We start from the raw sequence: 22,685 nt of genomic DNA, 5'->3' as shown, positions 1-22,685 counted from the left end.
GGGGCACCAAGGTTTGGGGCCGATACTCTCTGGGGTGGAATCCGCCACTCCCATGTCGCGTGTGCTCTCTCTCGTTCAGTTCGATTATTATTGAAGTGCTAAAAGTCTGTTCAGTCTGTTCTTTTCCGTTGGCACGTGGTGCCCGTCTCGTGACATATGCTGCTTGCTTTTTGGGCAGATTTTTTACCGGTTGCTTTTGCGACTACTTGCTTTGAGATTATTGCTTTTGGGGCACTGCTTTTGGCATCCTTTGTAAGAATAAATAGACTCTCTGGAGCCTCACTCTTTAGAGCATCTGGACGCAGAGTCTGATAGCAGAGAACCCCTTCCGGAATTGTACTTTGCTCAAGCATTAATATAATAAAGAAATACCGAAAGGGGCGCCAGGTTTTGGGGCCAATACCTCCAGGCACGGAACTACGTCGGGCCGTGTCTACTCAATTTTAAAGTGTGATAAAGTTGTGAAGTATTTTAAGTGATTCTCTCGTTGTCGTGTCGGATTCTTGTCTTGAAGTGTCCAAGCTTGTCACGAAAATAACCAAGGAAAAGAAGTATCTATCTTACTCAACCGGGCACAGCCACAAAACAGCCCTCACTGACAGTGACCTGCCCCTGGAAGATACCAAGACGAATTGAGAGAGATGCCAAACCTAACACCCATCTCAAATCCTAGTAAGGAAGACGGCCCGGGGAGCTAACGTAGGCAATCTGCAATTGTCGTGTGAGGGTTTCACGGATGGGAATCTCTGCAGCAATCTTCAAAGTCGAACAGTACATAACCACTATACCATCCAACCGCTACCCCAAAAGACACCTAAAAGCTGTCCGTTGCTGACTGCTTCGGAAGATAGCATCAAAATTGAAGTTAGTGGAAGGAAGGAACTGCCGGTATCCCAATCATTTTCTAACCCACAAATACTCCATCCGCCAAAAAAGGGTCGGAAATCTACACCAGTCACACACCTCATGCCAAGCCGCTCCAAGGAAATCTAGTTAGTCTTTACAACATAAGCTACTAAGATGTCGAAGAGTCGGCGGCGAGGATCCATAGAGAATTGCTACAACCATCGTATGTAGTAGGCATGATATCTAAAGGAACTCCATCCAAACTGAAAGTGACTTTGCCATTGCGTGCCCTCACTAAGAAAGGTGTCCCATTCACTTGGGGACCCACACAACTTGCAACATTTGAGCAATTCAAGCAGAAATTGACCACTAGGCCTATTTTGATCAGACTTGCATAAGGCTTACTATGACGCTTGTGGTAGCAGTCTGGAGAGGTCTTGATGCATGACAACCATCTGGTAGCTTATGGAGAGTCGGATGCTATTGAAGGCAGAAAGGGTTGCACAGATTTATGAAAAGGAACTCTTAGCATTTATACATGCTTTGAGTTTGTGGATGCACTACTTGGCCAATGCAAACTTTACAAGATACCTGGATCATCAGAGTCTTAAGGATTTCTTGTCACAACCGAACTTGTCAAAAAAAGATGAAGTGAGAAAATATTTGTCACAAACTGATGACATGGCAATGATGACATGGCAATACCGATAGTAGAGCAGTACAGAACCCTCGCAAATTGCGCTGACATGCTGACGTGGCAACAGTACGGATTTTCGCGTTTTGCGCTGGTTGATGCTGACGCGGCAGGCTGTACGGATTTCCATGATCCACACTGGCAACTTTGGGACCTAAAGCTTTTGAGTTTGCAACTTTTCATGTAATTGCTTTCCAGTTTGAAGGCCAAAGGCCTATAAATATGAACCCAGGACCACTTATTCTCTGTCTGTCGACGAGCAGCTGAGCAGAGAGGACCCTTGGTCTTTGTACTTTGCCAAGCATTAATATAAAAATAAATACCCAAAGGGGCGCCAGATTTTGGGGGCAATACATCTGGGGCACGGAACCACACCGCGCCAGGTCGACTCTTTTTTAAATTGTATAAAGTTTGTGAAGTGTTTTAAGTGATTCTCTCGTGTGTCGTGCCAGACTTCCGACTTGAGGTGTCTAAGTCTGTGACAATATCCTATCTCAGTTTCACTTTCAAATTGTGTATTTGAAGGGCAAAAAGAATGTGGTTGCAAATGCGCTATCACGCAAGCCACAGATATTTGCGATCAAAGCCCTCTTTCATCATGACTTTGATGATATGAGGGAGTAGTATGTTTCTGATCCAGATTTAGATGTTATATACAACAAAGTACGGAGATCTTTCAAGCTAATCATTTTGTAGAGGATCTAGCCATTGCTTTTGGGATGGTTAAGGAGGCTTCACAAAAGTCTCAAGAACGATACAAGAAAGCAATATGCAAGCATTGTCGCCACATGAAGTTGAAGGACGGTGATTGGGTGCTTCTTAGGTTTGAGAAGGAAAGATGAAGGGTAAGGAGAAGCTTTATCCAAAGCTTAGTATGAGATACAAGGGCCCTTCAAAGTCTCGAAAGAGATCAATGAGGTATCCTTTATTTATACTTAGGTTGCCACATACTTGGAGGATTCACAATGCTTTTCATGTAAATCTACTATGATCTTTTGATAGCAAATGCTTTTCGGACCACAACGCCTTAAAAATGATGGCCTTGGGAGCACTCTCCAAATCAGTCTATGGTTGCAAATTGCAGAGCGACTCCCCGCCAGAAGTATCTGTTCAAAGATCAATAATGAAGAAGTATCGCAAGGGGCCACAACATTTGAGTAGGGAACTCTGCCCACTATGTCTTGTCTCCAATTCTCAGTCCTCTTTTCAATTCCTGTACTTGTTGTTTCGGTTCAGTTCTTGGTGTGTTTGTCTGTTCCACCGCCTTGGTAGTGACTTGTGGTTACAACAAGAAGTGGTTCCTAAGAGATAAGAACCCCTCTCTGCCAAATGGACAAGTGTCACGGGGAAGGGAACCACGTGCCAACAACTTTAAGCACCTCAAATAACAACTGAACTGAAAGAGATGCACGACACGAGATGGAGAGTGGCGGAGTTCTACCCCAAGAGAGCACCGGCCCCAAACCTTGGCGCCCCTTTCGGTATTTCTTTATATTGCTTGAACAACGTACAACGTTGATACTCCATCCTCTGCACCTTCACACTGAAGCATGCCAGAGAATGAGCCCTTGACTCATATTTGAAGACCCTTGGCCTCTCAAAAGCAAATACATGAAAAGCATCAAACTCAAAAGCATATGGTCCAAAAGCTGGCGTTGAAATCAGCCAGCACAAATTACCGAAATCTGTATAGCTGCCACGTCAGCACTGTCAACGTGAAATCCAAGACTGCCGTATAGTCTTGCCACGTCATCGAGGAACAACAACAATACTCCCCCCGCAAATAACCACAAGGGTCCGGGCCATGAGTATGTGCAAGCTTTCTTAAAAATCATTTCTCAATACTCCACCCGGGAGTAAATCACCAATCATTGAAACCAGTACTAAAACCAGAATCAAACAATTTTCGCATCAACACCAAAACAGGTTTAAAACAAATACCATCCATTTCAAACAAATTCCAAACAAGATCACCAAATAAGTTCTCAAATGAAATTCAAACTTAAAAAGCAATCTCGACATAGATCGAGCTCGAAAGACAATTGGCTTTCCATCATGAAACCTGCACCAAAATTTGGGTTAGATTTCTTCCATAAAGTTGTAGCCGACCCGGCATGGTCCATAAGCTCTTGAATAGTCGAAATACGCCTCGCCAAACAATGTTCCTGAGGCGGTGATGGTGGTCCCAAGACATAGCAATATCATTGGACCTCCAAGGGTAACAGTTCGAGAAGAGACACCTGGTGAGAGATGTCAAAAAAAATTCAAGTTGTAATCTGCTAGAATTTCCGTGGCAAGCATTTCAGGATAGCCCACTCTGCCAGAAGCTGCACTCCAAAAGAAGCTGTCGGAAAGTATGTAACTTCAAGCAAAAATTTTCTTGAAAGCTTGCCAAGTCCTTGGAGTGTGCGGCTTGGTAGCTATAGACATCCACCACTGCATGGCATTGCCTCTGAGAAAAACACCGCTTGGAAAATCCTTGATCCTTCTCTTGCAAGTGATCTTTATGGGCTTATGCCCTGTAAGACAGAGCGATAGGAGCGTCCGCACGTCATTAGTTCTCCACGTAGTTCTTCTTTGTGTGTGTGTGTGTGTGTGGGGGGGGGGGGGGGGGGGGGTTTGCTTTATCTTTAGGTCACTTGGGCCCCATCGGATGGGGTCCCATAAGCTGGTGGGAACTCTTCTTTACAAATAGGCCTCTCAGAAAGACTTTATAAGTTGGTAGAACTTCTTCTGTTGCTTCTTCTTCTTAGGGTTTAGGCCCCTGCTTAGGGTTAAAGCCCCTCGGCCAGGATCTACAGATTGGCTCTGTTCTTCAGTGGCGACAAGAGCAACTGAAACTTGGACTGAGAATGTAATCACTTCCGGCGAGTGATCTGACGAAAGACACAGAGAAACCACAATCTGCAAAACTTGGGAACACTTTATCACTTCAAACAGCTTGAGTAGCTAAACGGAAACACGGAGTGACGGGGGGGGGGGGGGGGGGGGGGGGGGGGGGGGGAGAGAGAGAGAGAGATGTCAAAGCAGGATGCCCCTATACATAGTTGGTGGCCCTGAACTACCACTGCCAGTGTCCCCATTTGGGTCTTTCTTTATCAAATTTAACTCTTCTTGTACAAGGATCAGAGGGCTAAAATCCGAGAGTTGAGAAGAACCAATGTGCGTAGAGGATTCTAGCTTTGACAAAGAGATTGGGATGGACCACCTTGAGAGAGAGAGAGAGAGAGAGAGAGAAAGAGAGAGAGCGAGAGAGAGAGAGAGAGACTGTGACTCGCCAAACAAACGCAATGATCAGTTGCGTCTATGACCTCGATGGAAAAACCCTAACCCTAAAACCCGAACTTACATCCTTGGCTGCAAAAAGAAAAGAATCTACTTCTAGGAGGACGGTAAATCCCCCCACTATCATCCAAAATCCATAACCCGGTACAAAGGTGCAACTAAGTCATCAACTTGCTATCCCTCTTAATGACCTTTGAAGACTACAGAATCGGGCCGAAACTCCACATCTACATATGAAATACAAGGCTGGAACCCCATATTAGCCTGCATCACGTCCTCGATAGGGATAACTCTGTTAACCACTCGAGGTGAACGTGCAATAGCAGAAGACATAGAAATCAGCCAATCCATCTCCTCTGAGAAACACAGCCATAGCAATCCGCTCCAAAAATGTAGGAGAAGATTCCATTGTTGTCCATACACTTCTATCTGTGAAGAAGCGAGCCGGATAAGATGTCTCCCCCTTTGAATCACATAGCCACATGCTTGCTCCCCTTGCAAAAAAAAACAGCAACATGACTCCAATTGGGAAAACCGAAGCAATCCAGCGGTGCTCCACATCCTGAATCCTCCCCTTGGTGAGGAGAGGTCAAGGCGAGAAAATCGTCAAAGAATGTCCACAACCTTAGGGCCAGCTTTCCATATATGATGCTTTTTCGCCTTGGCATTTAAATATGAGCCTTGGGGGACCCTCTCTAGCAGTCTGCAGCAACGTGCAGATTGCAAAGAAGGTGCTCCCCAGTAGTTGTACTTTGTGATCATCAATAAAGAAAGAAATACCAAAAGGGGCAAAAGACTTTGGGGCCGCCACATTTGGAAGCGGAACTCCGTCGCCTCTCTCTCTCTCTCTCTCTCTCTCTCTCTCTCTCTCTCTCTCTCTCTCTCTCTCTCTCTCTCTCTCTCAGTTTGTTGCAGTTTCTATTCATGTGTTGCTATTGATTTCCCGCTTGGGTGTCCAAGCTTGTTACAGTCGTATCACAGTTCAGATGATTCTTTTTCTACGGAGGATCTGCTCTGTTTTCTGCAGCACACATGGGTTCCAAAAGTGGATCTGACAAAGAGGACATCATCCCACCACTACAGGTTTGCAAGAGGATGAAGAGCACTATAACCCCAATGGGAAAATGGAGAGAACCAATGGAGATTCTAACGAGGGCAAGCCTTCTTCTGAGGAATCTGGGGAAGACCATGGCAAGCCTTCAACAGGGGATCTCGACAGATTACAAGCGACAGCTTCACGTTGACAGCCGTGCAAGGCACCTTGTCAGATACTCCAAGGACCAAAATTATGTGAAGTATTTAAAGAGTCATCAGATTTCTAAGGTTTACAAGTTACAACATATGGCCACACTCCGACCAAGTCAGCAATGAAGACCAAGGCAAAGCCGGTGCAAGAAGCAAAAGTTGAACTCACAGGAAGAGTTTGATGAAGCTCTTGAACAAAAAGTCGGTAAGTTGTTAAAAGCTAAAAAGCACTCTTGAAAGAGCAACAAGTCAAAGGATCATGCTGGCTACTTGGGCCGGAAATCTACTTTCGAGGAGGCTATCACATCAATGAAGCGTGTTCGCTTTGAAGACGATCCCAATTCTTCTTCGTCTTTTGACAACTCTAATAATTCTTCTTCCTCTAGTTCCATGGAGGATGAGAAGAAACAGAAGAAGAGAAGAAAGGACAAGAAAGCAAATCAAAGAAGAAGTCTAGAAAGCACAAGAAAGATCAGAGGAGGAAGAGGAAACCTTTTCCACCTCTGACAATTCAGACAGTGATGCCCACACTTTTGGTACAAGTTGTGGCAAGAAGAAGAATCACCTGTTATGAGCTACTCAATATGACAACCTGGAAAAGAAGAAGAAGACGGCCAAGGAGTTGAAGGCTGGGGATCATGCAGTAAAATTTGACACTTTTTCGGGCTACAAGGACTCCCATCAAGTCCTTTCTCTCATAAAACAGTTTGACAATCCTTTCTCAGGAGGCAATTTCTCAGCACTACTCCTGATGGGGCTCAAATCACACGCTAATAACTCTCGCCATGCCCATGTCTATATATGTAATCACCTGCCAAACGGATGGCTCAGCGAACGCAAAAAATCACGACTGAAAAGACTTGAAAGAACCGAGAAAATCATACGAGCACTTGTAAACACATGAGCGGTAGAGTTCCGCTCTAAGAGAATGGACCCTCAAGTCGAGCGCCCCTGTCGTATTCCTTTTATATTCATCAAGAGATTTAACAATTGTGCCATCACACACTCCCAAATCTTTTAATGTTGTAACTAAGGCAGAGCCTCGCCTTTAAAGGCTGAGTTTCTATTTTTGTATGTGTAATCACGAACGATTATTGTTCTTTAAGAGAGGGGTATGTAACAACTTGATGACATGGGATGGTGAAAGTCAGGGCACCTGGTAGATGGAAGCAAGGGATCAAAAGCAGCCCACAAATTGCGCAGCAAAACGTGGGAAGTGATGACATGGCAGCTCACACACGTAGGCAGTTTTTGTTTGGGTGCCAATTGAAAAAGCAATTGACTTTGAAAGTTTTCAGCCATAGTCAACAGAGCAGAAGTTTTTGGAAGGGCTATTTTAAGCTTATGTTACTTTTTGGCCAAGTACCGACATTGTTAACAATTACTGCCCTATGCACTCATGCAAGCAAAATCAAATCATTCTATTGCACTGTGCAAGAAGTACTCAAGTGACCTCACATGATAGATCAATCGAGTGTTGGTTGTCGCTGGGAGCATGTCACCGGAAGCCATTTCAGCTTGAATATCATTGCCAAGTTCAGTTCAAGTAATACCAAGGGTCTCTACAAAGTGGTCGGAAAGAAATTCTCGAGGCTCCAAACCAAAGAAAACCAAGGTTTTTTCCCCTTTTACTTGTCTTCAAGCTCTGCATAGTTTGTGGTATTCATCAGTGGTGACAATTCCAATCATATCAACAATCAACCCTACAAAGGTTTGTCATGCTTGGGACTCGGGAGGTTGAGGGTTACTGGGTAAATTTCGGTGCCATAGAGTAGGGCAAGTACGAAAGGTATGTCCTGTTTCAAAACATTGACTTCTCGATGCAAAGGAGTCAATTGTGGGCTTTCAAAAGCTTGTCGATTAGTGCAAGGAGGTATAGCAGGTGTAGTTGCAAGAATAGGAAGAGTAGGTGTAGGAAGAAGAGGTGCAGTATTGGGAGAAGAGGGAGCATTGGCAAAAGTGAGCTTTCCAATCATCATCTTATAACCAACCGTTCCATGATCCATTAATTCTTGCATGGTAGAAACTTTAATCTTAAGACATTACTATTGCACAGTGTAACAAGAAATGTTTCGTGTGTTTCATCGTTTCTTTGTTTCGAGGCGTTTCGTTTCGAAGATGCAAAGACAAAACATATAGGAAACCTAACATTTAGGAGTCTAGTAGGTGGATACATCCTATTTACATGGTCACACAAGTGGTAAAATACGTGCACATCATACACTATATGGCTAATTTGAAATTTGAAAATTAGACCTTTTTATTTTAACCTGACAAATGCACTTCGTCCCTCCGTTTCGAGGTTTGTTTCGAAACGTTTGGAGTGTTTCGTGTTTCGTTTCGGTTTGAAGGGACAAAACACATATGCTCCTGCAATGGGGAAGGAAGTCCACAATAGTACTTGCATTGATCTTCCAAAGAAGAGTCTTTGAAGTTTGAGGCCGATACGTAAGCATTCCAAAAAAATTTATTATAGTCATTAAAAGTCTCAATGGGATACATCATCAATTGGTTCCAAGCAGAGAGAACCTTCAACTCAAAAGCAGCAATGAGATAATTTCTAGCAAAAGCAGTTTTGAATTGGACCCAAAGACACTGAAGTAATTTCTAGCAAAAGCAGTCTTGAATTGGACCGAAGTCTTCGGAGCGTAAGCTTTAGTTATAAGGACGCTCCACCATTGCTAAGCGTTTTCTTTCGAAAAAAACAGGAATGATTCTAGGACCTAGTAACATGGATGGAGAATAGTAAGGAAAATAACTAGCATACATGGGATAGGGTTCGGGCAAGGGAGGATAAAAGGATGTAGGGGTTTGTGTGTGTGTTTTGGGGGAGGGGCGCAAATTAGACGATACTGTAGTGGTGGAAGAAAGATAAAACAAGGTTCTCAATAGCCATGGTGTGAAAAACTCCACCCATGAAAGAGGACTATGGAGAAGAAGCAATAGCAGTACAAACTCGGGGGAGAAAAACTTTTGGACCCAGATACTGAATAAATGGGCGCATGAGAAGATAGAGATGCCATCTATGTCAGTGGAATAGAGGAAACACGAGGACCAGTCACAGCAACTGGAAATTGGGGTTGAGAAATAGGCGATGGCCAAGGTAAAGTACATCCCAAAATCCCATAAAGTTTTTGAAATTCTTCCCTTGTACAAAAGGTGCATATTGTTTCAAAGCGATAGCCGTCTGCAATTCTCAAATAAGATCCGCCAAATATTCTCAATCAAAAGCTATTGTCCGAGAACCTTTGAAACAGTAGGATTATATGAAACCAGAGGGTTCTGCAAGCCAATAGGATTTTGGGAAACATGAGGATCCTCTCACAAGTTTGGTGACGTAGCAACCCCTAGGGGGTTAGGGCCACTAAAGGCCCCGACTTATGGACAATCAACCGAGGACCCACCAAAACCCTAAAAATTGATGGCGTGGGCCTCTATACGAACCAGCATAAAACGCGGAGACAATGCTGACTAGTGTACGGACAGCTAGCCTGTTTCACAGAACAGCCCAAGAGGCACTTGATTTTTGCAGCAAATACTTTTTAAGTCCCTAGCTTTTCATTACACATGCTTTTAGGCCAAGGGCCTTCGAATATGTAACTTAGGGTAAATATGTAACTTGGGGGCTCTCATGGCATTCCAAGCGTTGTGAAAGGAGAGTTCAAGCCCTAGTAGTTGCACCTTTGTGAAGCAATACGAAAGAAATACCAAAAGGGGCACCAAGGTTTTGGGGCCAGTGCTCTGGGAGTGGAACTCCACCACTCTCATTGTTTTAAAGTGCTAAAGGTATGTTCCACTCTAGTGCCCTCCCATTACATCGATATTAGAGCTTCAGGCGTCTACTCTTCTAAGAGCACACAAATACCCTCCCGGAACAGACAAAACAAGATGGCACTTCTTGATTCTACAAAGTATCTGCACTTCCTCCTCGATGAACTCCAGGACATACTCTTCAAGCATCCTCAACAGAATCTCCCAATTCTACAAAACTTCCAATAGTTTCTGAACTACATGTTGCCACCTTTGTTGCCTCAGGCTTTTCCTCCTCCGGCACCAGAAAGTGCAAGGGCCTCCTCTCGACAACCTACACAGTCTTCTATTCCGATCCGGGGAGTTTTTTGGAATATGGCTCAACCATCTGGCTTTTACCCGGTGCAACCCCCTTTGCTACCGTCGTTGCAACCACCTCCCTGACCGCCACCTGGGTACAATGGTTGGAGCCCGCATGCCTACCCCTATTATCCACCTCCGCAAATTGCACCACATCAGCCCAAGGACTTCAAGGATGGTGGATCTGCGGTGAAATTTCACACTTTGCCGGCAGTGAAAGATCGGAAGAAAGCTTCACAATTCCTACAGCAATTTGACAATACATACACACTAGGGAACTACACAAAAGAATGAAAAATCTCTCACGCCATCGCTTTTCACAAAGACAATGCTATGTAGTGGTGGAGTTCTATAGCTACCACGCCTCACTCTCCAAGGACTTGGCAAGCTTTCAAGAATATTTTTAAACAAAATTATATGACATCCTTGTTTAAAGTGAAGCTTGTAGCAAAAAGGGGTAACTTGAAAATGCTTGCCATGGAGTCTATGGAAGACTACAACCAGAAGTTTTAAGACATATACCTCCCAGTGTTTTTCTTCAAGCTGATAACCTTGGAGACACCACTATGGGAATATTGTTTGTCCAAGTAAGTCTCGACAATCCAAGAGTTTAAGGACCATGCTACAGTCGGCTACAAACTTATGAAGGGAAGATTGGAATTTACCACGGATGATCGACCAGCAAATCCACAAAATCCTCGACAAAAACGTACCAGATCTCAGGATTCCCGAGACACCTCAACTCAACCTCCATGACCTCGTTTGACGACCTGCCAACAAGAAACTCTGCAGCTAGAAGGCATATGCTTCGAATGTTTTCAGACGGGACACACCTCCTATGTTTGTCCCCACAAAGGTGATAAAACTCTAGAGCAACCTCCTGCCAAGAAAGGCAAAACTTCAATAGGCCTTGTTCCATATATTTACGGCATCTCTCTATCCGATGCTCCAAGGAATTATGCAGAGACTACAGAAAGATTCATGGCCACAAAGCCCTTATCTTCTTCGATCCAGGAGTCACCGAAAACTTCATCCACCCGGAGTTTCTCAAACAGATGGGACTTTCAGTATGACCAGTTTGTTGGAGCCATTGAGGCTGAGATAGCTACAGGGGATACCAATAAAGTAGTACCGCTTATTGGTGCCTTTCTTGTCACCTTTCAAGTTCAACTGACAGAAACCAACCCCCAATGATTTTAATTTTGCTTTGTATTTACCGAATTTTGGAACATTGTTTGAGAATACTATTTAAGTAATGTTTGAAATAGAATTGGTCTGTTTTAAACTTGTCTTGGTGTCGATTGAGTTTGTTTGATTCTGGCTTTAAATGTTGGTTTCAATGTTGTTTGAGACCCTCTGGACGTTGCAGTCTGGGGAGCATCTAGATGTAAATGGAAACCCTCGAGCGACGTAGGCTGCCGTGCGTTTGGTTGTATATAGCCTCTGAACGACACAGACTGCGATCTGGGGAGCGTTTACTTGTACATGGAACCCTCTGAATGACTTAGAGTTCAATCTGGTGAGCATTTGGTTGTATCTGGATGTGTTTATGTTATGTGTCTGCACATGTAAATTTGTGTCACTTCTAGAGAATTTTGTGAATCAATATGCATCGGGTGCTTCAATAGTGCCAAATTGAGATTGCCTCGGTATGTAATCTTAGTGCATCCCAACACAGTCTTGGTGTGATGACTCCATCAAAATCTGATTGTGCAACTGTATGGTGTAATACATGCTAGAGAATGTGTTGCCCGGTACTGATGGGCATTGGCATGTATGCATAAAGGCAATGTCTGCTAAAGAATCGGATTGAGTTTTGTAGGTCTAATCGCAACAGACGATTGCTCTTCTTTCAAGAGGGGGGTATGTTACAAGTTTGGTGACGTGGCAACCCCCAGGGGGTTAGGGCCACTAAAGGCCTCAACTTATGGACAACCAACCAAGGACCCGCTAAAAAACCCTAAAAACTGATGGCGTGGACTTCAGTACGGATAGTTAGGGAGTTTCACGAAACAGCCCAAGGGACGCCTGCCCACACGACCCATATAACTGGGGGTAAATAGGAAATATGGGGAACCAGACAACTCAAGGCCCGAAGAGCACTAAAAAGTGCTAAGGCTGTGGAAAAATGCCCAGCACCTGCAGGAGGCTAGGCAGCCACAGAGTGCCAATCCAGGGCTTGACAAGGTTGAAAATGACTGAGGAGTAAAAGTATCCACCTCACTCAGCCGAGCACAGCCACAAAAACGGCCCTCACTGCCGATCACTTGGTCCTAGGAGATACCGACAGCAGCGAGATGAATCTAGAGGGAAGACAAACACTAACAAACATCTTGAAAATGAAGGGCAAGGAATGCCTCTTCTTAAAGCTCAGTTTGTGTAAGTAAGTAGTAGTATGGGCCTTTTCAAGTTTGGATAGATTACAAACTTCGTGATTGTATAGTTAGCGTTTATTGAACGATGAAGTTTCTTTACAAAGCAACAACCAATAATTTTTCTGTGCTAGTTCATTGCATTCCCTTCAATGTTTCACAATCTTGACTCAGATGCCTTCACCACCAGAGTTTTTCCATCCTCTAACTTGGAGTGGCATTCAGCAATCCCAGTGTGCAAAGATTAGTAACCCCTAAATAGGTACGTTTAACATAATTTGGGGTCCTATAATCATCAAGCCCCCTAGTTAGTAATCTATTCAAGCTTGCTTTTTCATAATTTCCTCCTAAGTAAAATATTCTATTATTCAATACAGTTTGATTAATAGTGAGACTACTGGCGAGTGATCGCGTGAAAACCCACAAAGTGGGTCTGAAAATGATATTTCAAACTTCCATCCACATGACCCAAATGGGCTCTTGTGGTCGTAAACTCAAACATGCAAGGGTCTTCTTGGCATGAAAGGATTAATGGGCTAGATTCATGAAAGAAAGACAAATCCAATCACTAAGATGGTATAATTAGGAGTCCATATATGATAGACTGAATGCTCATTATGCATTCATGAAAGAAAGGCAAATACAATCACTAAGATGGTATGGTTAAGAGCGTATATATGATAGACTGAATGCTCATTATGCATGCCTTATTGATAAAGATTTTAAGTATAGTGCCTTTGAAAAAACGATTGTTATAATGCTCGATATGAAAGAGAGTGAACAACACCAAGAAACAATTTCTCTCTTTTTCAATCAATTTTCTTCCGACGACAATTTTGAGAAAAAGAATGTTTCTTAAAGGGGGACAAAAATGTAACATCATTTGAAGTGACTAGTACTAAGCGAGGTACAGAGACCAAGTACTAATAATACTAGGGGGTTTAGGGGTGTCAAGCTTCACTTGCAAGCATCAGAATGAGCTCTTGATCTGAAGGCTAAGTGAAAGAAGAAACACTGGGAGTTTTCTCATTGAAAGAACTAAAAACTTTGAGTCAAACAGTCAATTATTCTAGAGATACGGCTTCCATAGAGAAAATAATGCAACAAAAGCAAAGGAAAGCACAAATTTTGAGCTCAGATGTGAGGACAATGATATTTTATCATTGAAAGGATAAAAAACTTTGAATCAAACGGTCATTTATTCTAGAGATAAGGCTTCCATAGAGAAAATAATGCAACAAAAGCAAAGGAAAGCACAAATTCTGAGCTCGGATTTGAGGACAATGATATTGTGCTCTAGGCGTCCCAACCATGTTTCAAGGCCCTAAAAATAAGCAGGGGGTTCTAGGGCACCCAAGTGGTAAATACTATATTTATGGATACTTTCAAAGATCTTGCATAAATCACATTTGAAATTCAAGAAACACAAAAGTGTAAACACTGTGGAAAAGATTATTTTTGACAGTAGCTTTACTATCTGATATTGCGTCTCCGCTCCTTCTAGGAAGAGCTTTGTTCCAATGGTGGATCTTCGTTTTTGCAATGCTAGTAACCGTCTCTGCAACACTTTGTTTTCAGTTGTCAAGTCTCTGATTTCATTCTTTGTTTCCTGTTTCCACAAGGTGGTTAGTAAGAAGTTTGACCAGATAATTAATGAAAACCAAGATCATTCATTCTGATGTTTGCAAAATGACTTACTTGAATCACCAGATGGACATGCTTTTGAGTTCCTTCCCGAGACTCATGTGTCTTCTCATGATTCTCAATGCCGCCCTCAAATGTTTCCTCAACAATCTGTCATTGGCACACAAACATGTGCATAAACCCAGCAAAGTTGCTTGTCAACAGTGACATACCACTTGCAAAAACATAAAACCTCTACATTCAAAAGTCTGTGCATAGTTCCAAGATAAACTGTGGACGCAAATAATTGAGAATATGGAGTGCATGCATACTTGAGGTAATCAGTTTCCATATGTGCATCTAATTACATTAGCAGCTTTAAATTGAATTCGGAGCGCAACTATTTACTGGTCTAAGTGCCGCATGTTTGTGCAAGCACACACAGACTACTGAAGTTATATGCACATACTTAGATGCAAAGCACAAGCTGATACATGGATGCTGGCACTTAATATGATAGCTATCAATCCTTTTGCTAACAAGAAAACTCACGTCAACCAGCCTCATTAATTCTTCTTGCACAGCCTGATTGTCAGACCCCTGATGAAAGGAACCCATGTTGAGAACCTGCATGAAAATGTGTGAACAACAAGATTTTTAGTTTTTTTTTTTGGTGTGTGTGTGTGTGTGTGTGTGTGATCGAGAGAAATGGAATGAAATGATATATTAACGTCTTCAACAGGCCAAAGTGACCTGTGAGACGAAAAAGTTACAAGTGGTGAATCTGATACAATGTCTGAAAAGGGACTAAAAAAGGGCAGCCCGCGGGCGGGGGGCCCAGGGGGGGGGGAGATGAACTGAAATGAAATGTTATATTAACGTCTTCAAGAGGCCAAAGTGACCTATGAGACCAAAAAGTTACAATTGGTGAATCTGATACAATGTCTGAGTACAGTACAAAGAACTGAAAAAACTGGGAGAAAGAGAGAGAGAGAGAGAGCGAGAGAGAGAGAGACAGAGATCTTTACCTTTGTAAGTTCATTCTCGTCCTCCATACGGATTTCATCCTCTTTCACCGTTTCCATGCTGTGCCTTATGCGGGATGAAGATGTGAGGATTGTGCACAGTATCAAAGGGACAAAATGCGGTCTAGCATCTGTTAAAGAAAAATTCAAACTATCCATGTCACAACTCTGGTTACATATTATCCTGCTGCTCCTAATTGAACTAAAGCATCTGCTCAAAAAAATAAAAACTATCTATATCTACATTATCCTAATGGCAATTATCTCTTTTGAAACTTTCAAACTACTCTATATGACAGATGAGGTGACCTCTTATCGTAATGCCTCCGACTATACTAAATGGCTCCTTCATAGGGAAGAATTATATCTCTTCATTGAGCAACCTATCTGCTACCATGGGAATTAGGCACCTATAGTGACCTTTTGGCTAGGAGGGCTCAGTCAAATATTGTATGGGTGATGAGCACAACCGGGTGAAGGAGCAGTAAAGGATTGCTGAGATGGAGACTGAACAATGGAAGAGGATGATGCAAGCAATTGCGCAGGTTGGCTCCACTGTCCACTGAGTCATGGATAGGTCTTGATTACACTAAGCTTCAAACCCCATGATGGATGAACAGAGCATTGATTGATAGAACTTTGACACGTGTCCAGGCTGGATGGTAAGAGTTTGGGTGGACCATCATTTATGACAGGTGAAGTGATATACACAACCGACACATCATCAGCATCCTTATGTCATCACATTTGGGCACCTATTTTTTGCATATCATGGATGCAGGGGTGGTAGGTGAGCGGATTACGGGTGAGTTCATCTATGGCCACAGATGACAAGCAATCATTGAGGTTGGAGTGGAGAACGTCATGCACACAGGTAGTCACATCAATGCTTCAAATTGCAACCCATGGGAGAGATGGAGGCAAAGTTTCCTAGCATTGTGTGGACCCCATGTGCAGCCCATTTTTTTCATTGCTTACGGAGGGCATATGAAAAGTGTCACGGGTGTAGCCTATTGTCTCTGATGCAGCAAAGATCACTACCTTCTTTCGAAAGAACCATGATGTTTTGTGGAGCCATAGCACATTCAACATGGTGAGACCCTCCACGACCAGGTTTGCTTACATATACTTGGTGCTCAAGAGGCTGTGCAAGCTAAGAGATCCACTCTTGCATACTGTTGTGGATCTGACATGGAAATTGTTGCACCATGCTTAGGAGAAGCTACCCAATATATACAGAGCAATGTGCTTGACAAGAGATTTTTGCAGGAGGTGCAATGGCTCTTCAGCCCATGCATGTTCTACTACAGGTTATTGACATAGAGGGCCCAACATTAAGCCTTGTTTAGCATCTATTTATGCAAAAGAAAAACACATCTCTTCATCCACCACGCTTACACAAGAGTGGTAAGAACCTTCGACTACTTTTGTGCATGTTCTTTTGCACAAAAAAAATCATTATTGTAATCCTTGTGTTCACATCTCCTTTGCAAGCGATCTGAGATCTTTGGTATCGTAGAGAGTCGATAGGAATTCATGGGACGGCTACATTGCTCCATCCTCTCTACGAGACACCCGATTTATTTCTTGATGCCTCCTTGTCCACATTGTAGTCACATTACATCAACAAGACGTATTCAGAGGATAAGCAGGTTGCTATTGAAATAGAGTTTATGACCTAAATGAACAATCTTGGGCCGAGCTTTATTTAGGGTTGTTGCATTGAGAGAGGAGGCTTGCAAGTTTCCTTCGACATGGTGGAAGGTTCATGGAAGGATAGGTCTTCCAAAGCCATGCCACCTCACTATTTGTATTTTCTCTCAGGTAAGGTAAGTCGATCATTCCTAGGACTTGCTTTCAAGTTTCTAGTAATATTAAGTACCACCAAGTGGAAGACAACGCAACACCGCTCGAAATTTGAATACTATTGCAAGCATGTCAACACAAAGTATTGGGAAGGCTATAACACAAACCCAATGGAAGCCCAAGCCCACATACGAACACCCATGCCCCACATGGCACGAAGAGCCATCTCTTTGATGCGCACAAGGTCACATATGCTCAAAATAGAAACAGAGGGCTGGCTGAAAATTGATGCTTCTAAACGGATATGCACATCATGTACAATGCAAGCTCCCGAAGATGAAGCACATGTGACATTGGAATGCCTAGAATACGCTCACATCCGGGCTAATTTTCAACCACTTCTAAGCGGTTGCTCTACCTTTGCGGACCTATTATCCAAGACAGACCCCTCCCCTACAGCTCTCAGAACATACCTCACCCGCATACTTGAGCATCAAAAGACACTCATAGGAACACAAAAAGAGAATAACACACACCACACCATACACCCTCGTGAGGGGAGACTATGTATCACTTTGAGGTCCCATGGGTCATTTCTGGCCCCCCGGGAACGTTAATACCAAATCAAATCAAATCAAATCTCTCTCTCTCTCTCTCTCTCTCTCTCTCTCTCTCTCTCTCTCTCTCTCTCTCTCTCTCTCTCTCTCTCTCTCTCTCTCTCTCGCTCGCATTGATTTTGGTGGTTCCTTGGGCATGGCTTTCAGACCGTATTCAAACCTTGCTTCTTCAACTTTAGACACGACATTTTTGGACTTTGGTTCTCGCGTAGTAGGCGGATCTCCCTTGTTGCAAATCTCCTCTCCACGTGGCTCCCTTGCCCTCTCAAAGCTGCAGGATATGGTGTTGCTATATGCACTCGTCTTGTGGATGTGACTCGGTGTGCCTGTCATCGCTACTTGTCCCTCGGAGATTCTTGCTCCCTCTTTCTTGACCGCTACCTCTCCGCTGGGGATTGCCTTGTCCAGCTTTTTTGATGGGTTTTGTTATATGATGGACGCGTGCCTACTCTAGGCACGTCAGACACTTTGTTTGGACGTGTTTCTCTAGATTCAAGTATTCTTTGGCATGTGGATGCCTGCTTGGTATTCTTCTGCGTACTACTTCTTGGTGGCTCTCTAGCCTTGCCTCTCTTTGGTGGAGCTTATGTTTTACTTTGGCTAAGCTCCTGGCTCCTACCTCTAAATTTTGGATGTACCAATGTGATCTTGATCCGGTGAATACCTCACAGATGATTCCTGCTTTGGTAATGGCTTCTCTCTCCATCTTGGTGGTAGTCTCTCCCTTTAACATGTCTGCTTACACTTGTAGATTGTGGCAAGATGCTCTAGTCCAATTCTATACTTCTAAGTCGACAATCACTCTTCCCGATGCATCCTCTTACTCGATCCTTACCTCATGGCATTCCATTAATGTTCAAGGGGGGTAGTTCTCCTATGCATTGTGCCTTCTCCACTTGCACTTGTAGGATGTCTCGTGAATGTTTTTTCTCGTCCCCGATGGTGGTAGTGATTTCACAGGTAGACTTAGCTAGGAACTTTTCCGACTATTGTGTCTAATATTGTGTGTGACTTGGCAGGGTAGATCAATTTGCAACAATACTAATTCCACCCTCCTATGCTAGAGACTCCTTGACTTGGATTTGTTGCCGGTTTCCCACCTTGGCAACTCTCTCTCCTTTTGGTCAAACTGTTTCTCTTCAAGGGGGTCTTCATATTATACTTCTCGGTAAAGTTTTAATCCTAGTTTAAATTTAGATTAAGTTCCTTAAGTTTTATTTTCTTAGTTCCTAGTTCATTTTAATCTTTAATCAAAAAAGACCTTAAGAAATACAACGAGTCTCTTGGGGGTTTAAAGTTTTGTCTCGACATAAGTTTCAAGTTAACCCCAACTTTGACGAATCCCATTTTGGTCCCTTTGTATCATTTGCCATCCATGGTGCATCTCCATGGAAGCAATGGGAGTTTTATGTTCAAGCAACACGGTCACAATATCCGTGAAGCTATCCCCTTACTCCCCCGTTTGAAATTGCAAAGCAAACTTGAAAGCAGACAAACTTAAAATGAACAATGCATAAGCTTTCTACAATGAACTTTGCTTTGGTGTGATCTATGCGTGGTAAACTTTAACAAGTTGTTCCGTTACTGCGACTTGATAAATGCCATCTCAGCCTTGGGTATCAACACACTGTTGTTGTACAGGTCTCGGTTTGGTGCTTATTCCTTCGAGGTTTTCTCCTTCTCCAAACTTGTCAAGGTTCCTGCATTTTCCTAAGCAACTTTTCAACATTTGTTGTTGAGGGTGTAAGGTTTAAGCTTTGTCCTAGAGAATGAGTCAAGGAGAGAAGAGTTGAATTATCTCACATGTAGTGGTGCAAGGTTGTAGAGCTACTTAAAGCTCATTTCATGAATAAACAAATCCATTCCATTTTGCATTACATCTCCCTCATGTAGTGGTGCAAGGAGTTCAATCGCTACCCTACCACATGCTCCAAGGATATTTTTGCACAAACTTATAAGACCTCCTTGAAGTTCAAATTTTGTCAGAACGGGGAAACTTGAAAATGCTTGCCACGAAGACCATGGAAGACTACAACCAAAGGTTTCTCAACGTCTACCTTCCCGTATCTTTCTTCAAGTTGATTCCCTTGGAGGACCAATGCGAGCGATATACCATTGGACAGAGAATACTGTCTTTCTAAACAAGTATCGACAATGCAAGAGCTTATAGACCATGTTGCGGTCAGCTACAAGCCTATGAAAGGGAAGCTAGAGTTTACTACAAAAGAAACTCCGGCAAACAATCAAAACTTTCAGTAACAACGAACAAACCCCTGGGAATCTCGTGAAAGTCAACCTCAAAGGCCTCGTTTGACACAGCATCAACAAGAAACCCTCTTACAAGAAGGCCAATGCTTTGAATGTTTTCAGACTGGGAATAATTACATTTCATGTCCTCAAAGACAACAGAGCAACCTCCACCTACAAGGGTAGATACACCCGCAGGACTACTCCGCTTAAGAGAGTTAGACCTGCAATTATACTTATACCTGATATTTAAGGCATTAATCTCAAAAGTTCTAATAAAATGTGTAGAGCTTATAAAAAAATCAACAGCTTGAAAGCCTTTATCTTCTTGGGCACAGGAGCTACCAAGAATTTCATCCATCCGGACTTTCTCAAGCAGATGGACTTTGACTACGATTCCCAAGGTGGAGAACTTGAAGCCGAGCTAGCCACTGGGCAAACTCAGAAGGTGATACCTCTCATTGGTACAACCATCCAAGGATACCATGGAAAAGCAGATTTTCACATCATGAAGTTTGGCAATTGTGATACTCTCTTAGGCATGCCTTGGCACGACAAGAATGATGCGACACTCCGAAACCATATGATCACCTTGATACATAAGGACAAGCCAATCGTCCTTAAATTCGACAGACTAGACGAAACCCTAAATGAATTTTCTAATTGCTTTGTATTTAGATGCTTTTTGAGCTTTGTTTGAGAAAGTATTGTTTGGAATTTGTTTGAGAAGAATTTATGTGTTTTAAACCTGTCTTGGTGCCGATTTGAGAATTATTTGATTCTTGTTTGCTACTCGTTTCAATGATTTGTAATTTACTCCTGGGAGTATTGTTCATGTTTGTTGTGAGCCTTTGCACAACGGAGGCCAGGAGTTTGGGGGACGTTTAGTTGTATGTTGAAAACCTCTGAACGACGCAGATCGGGTGTCTAAGGAGCGTTTAGTTGTATGCTCGAAACCTCCAAGCGACACAGGTTGTGGTCTTGGGAGCGTTTGGTTATATCAGTCCTCTAAGCTCATGGACCGGACCTTTTTAGGTTATTCGCAATGGAGTGAGGAGGTAGTCGTTAAGTAGCTTCATGCCTAAGACCGTCTTCCTGAAAGGAGTGCTCAGCAGCAGCGTTTGTTGTATCTTGTAACACGCATATGTGAGCACATGTGTTGCATCGTGATCTGCCAACCATTAAATATTCCTAATCGGTGATTAGCTTGGATTTTTTAAACAAAAAAAAGAGATTTTAAATAAATTACATTCTACCTTATGACACTTGAAGCTTGGTTAAATTCAAGAACTATCTTGCATTGGATGCGAAGTGGATGGAGGAGGAGGACCTAGCAGATACTCCTCAGATTGTGAACCTTTACCTTGAAGCTTTTGGTTTAGCATAGACTACTCCAAATGGAACCCAGAATTCAGCTTGGCCGGAGATCTAGTGCAGTGGGTTGCACAAGAGGGGAGTTACTCCGCTCCTTTGTCAAAAGATGCCTCGATTTTTGAATACTAGAGTCACTAATGCTAATGTCTCTTTGAGCTTCAGGGATACTGAGAGCTGACAGTATTCTGTTGTATGACTTTATGAAATGGATCCGGAAAATTTGAAACTGATTTGTTCTTGACTTGTTTAAGTGCAGAAAATGATAGACGAAATGACTGCAGCATTTTGGTCCGAATGATCTCGATAGACATGGTTGCAATAGGGATTAGTCAATCGGGCATCTATGAGGTCCTGAGTGGATCTAGATGCGGTTGCTAATTGCATTGCCAATAAATCATGGTCTAAGATCCGAATAAATGTTGAATGTGATTTGTCCATGTGATGTCAAGTGATGTCCTGTGATGTCGTGTGATGTGACTCGATTGGTACATGTGCTAGATGTGTGTTCCTAGTGCGTCGGTACTAACAGTCAGTGTCTGCTAGGACAGTTTATGGCTTCTGTCTGTTTTGCAGGCGTAATCGAGGGCGATTACAATGCTTTCAAGAGGGGGGTATGTCACAACTCTGACGTGGCTGCCTAGTACACACACCCCCTCTGGCAAAGGATGCAGAAATGATGACATGGCTGCCTGCTGCTGAAAACAGCCCCACGGAGAGCTTGGTAAAATGCTAGCATGGGATACCCGGAGTTTGCGGCGCACATTGCGGAGATGCTGACGTGGCAGCTGCGTACAGCAGTTGCTTTTCTGGCTGATTTTGGCTACGCAGTTCTGTTTTTCAGCCTACGCAAATTAGAGAGAGAGAGAGAGAGAGAGAGAGAGAGAGAGAGAGAGAGAGAGAAGCTCTTTTGCTTTTTATTTTACAAGCGAGCGAGAGAGAGAGAGAGAGAGAGAGAGAGAGAGAGAGAGAGAGAGAGAGAGAGAGATTTATTTTTAAAGTGTTTTTGATTTTAAAGCTTTTGGGGCTCTGCTTTTAGCATCCCTTGTAAACTCTTTAAATAAGTAGATTGGCCTCTCACTTCTCAGAGCATCTAGACGCAGAGTCTGAGAGTGAGTCCCGGCTACTCGCTTGTACTTTGAGTTGCAGATTAATACAAAAAGAAATACCGAAAGGGGCACTAGTCTTTGGGGCCAATATCTCGAGGCACGGAACTCCACCGGGCCAGTGTCCAATCAATTGTGAACTGTCAACTGTTTTAAAGTGATTATTTGTGGTGTCAAGGTAGATTCTCGACTTGGAGTGTCCAAGTCTGTTACACCCCATGCTCGGCAAAGTTCTGCGCTTTTATCCAGCTTATTCGGGTCGGTCCCCATACAATCTAGTACCAATCCTGCTTTCATCTTTCCTTTTCTGCCACGTTCTTCCGCTGCTCTAGCGCTCT

At 43.2% G+C, this 22,685-nt stretch overlaps 1 protein-coding gene across 2 annotated transcripts in view; it reads right to left on the bottom strand.

Annotated features, from left to right (window-relative positions):
• The window catches only part of LOC147466149 (uncharacterized), a 103,961-nt gene that overhangs the window by 65,965 nt on the left and 15,311 nt on the right, over nucleotides 1-22,685 (bottom strand). For both annotated transcript variants that reach the window (XM_086524411.1, XM_086524414.1), the window contains exons 2-5: nucleotides 15,204-15,331; nucleotides 14,728-14,802; nucleotides 14,251-14,346; nucleotides 14,027-14,161 (exon numbers count right to left, since the gene is read on the bottom strand). In XM_086524411.1, coding sequence (XP_086380537.1) covers nucleotides 14,027-14,161; nucleotides 14,251-14,346; nucleotides 14,728-14,802; nucleotides 15,204-15,260 — 363 coding nt within the window. In that variant the 5' untranslated portion in view covers nucleotides 15,261-15,331. The remainder of the gene's footprint in view (nucleotides 1-14,026; nucleotides 14,162-14,250; nucleotides 14,347-14,727; nucleotides 14,803-15,203; nucleotides 15,332-22,685) is intronic.

The sequence above is a fragment of the Adiantum capillus-veneris genome, chromosome 1, assembly GCF_014529385.1.
Source record: "Adiantum capillus-veneris isolate H3 chromosome 1, ASM1452938v2, whole genome shotgun sequence".
NCBI classification, from domain to species: Eukaryota; Viridiplantae; Streptophyta; class Polypodiopsida; order Polypodiales; family Pteridaceae; genus Adiantum; species Adiantum capillus-veneris.
This window is presented reverse-complemented; position numbering and strand designations above follow the sequence as displayed.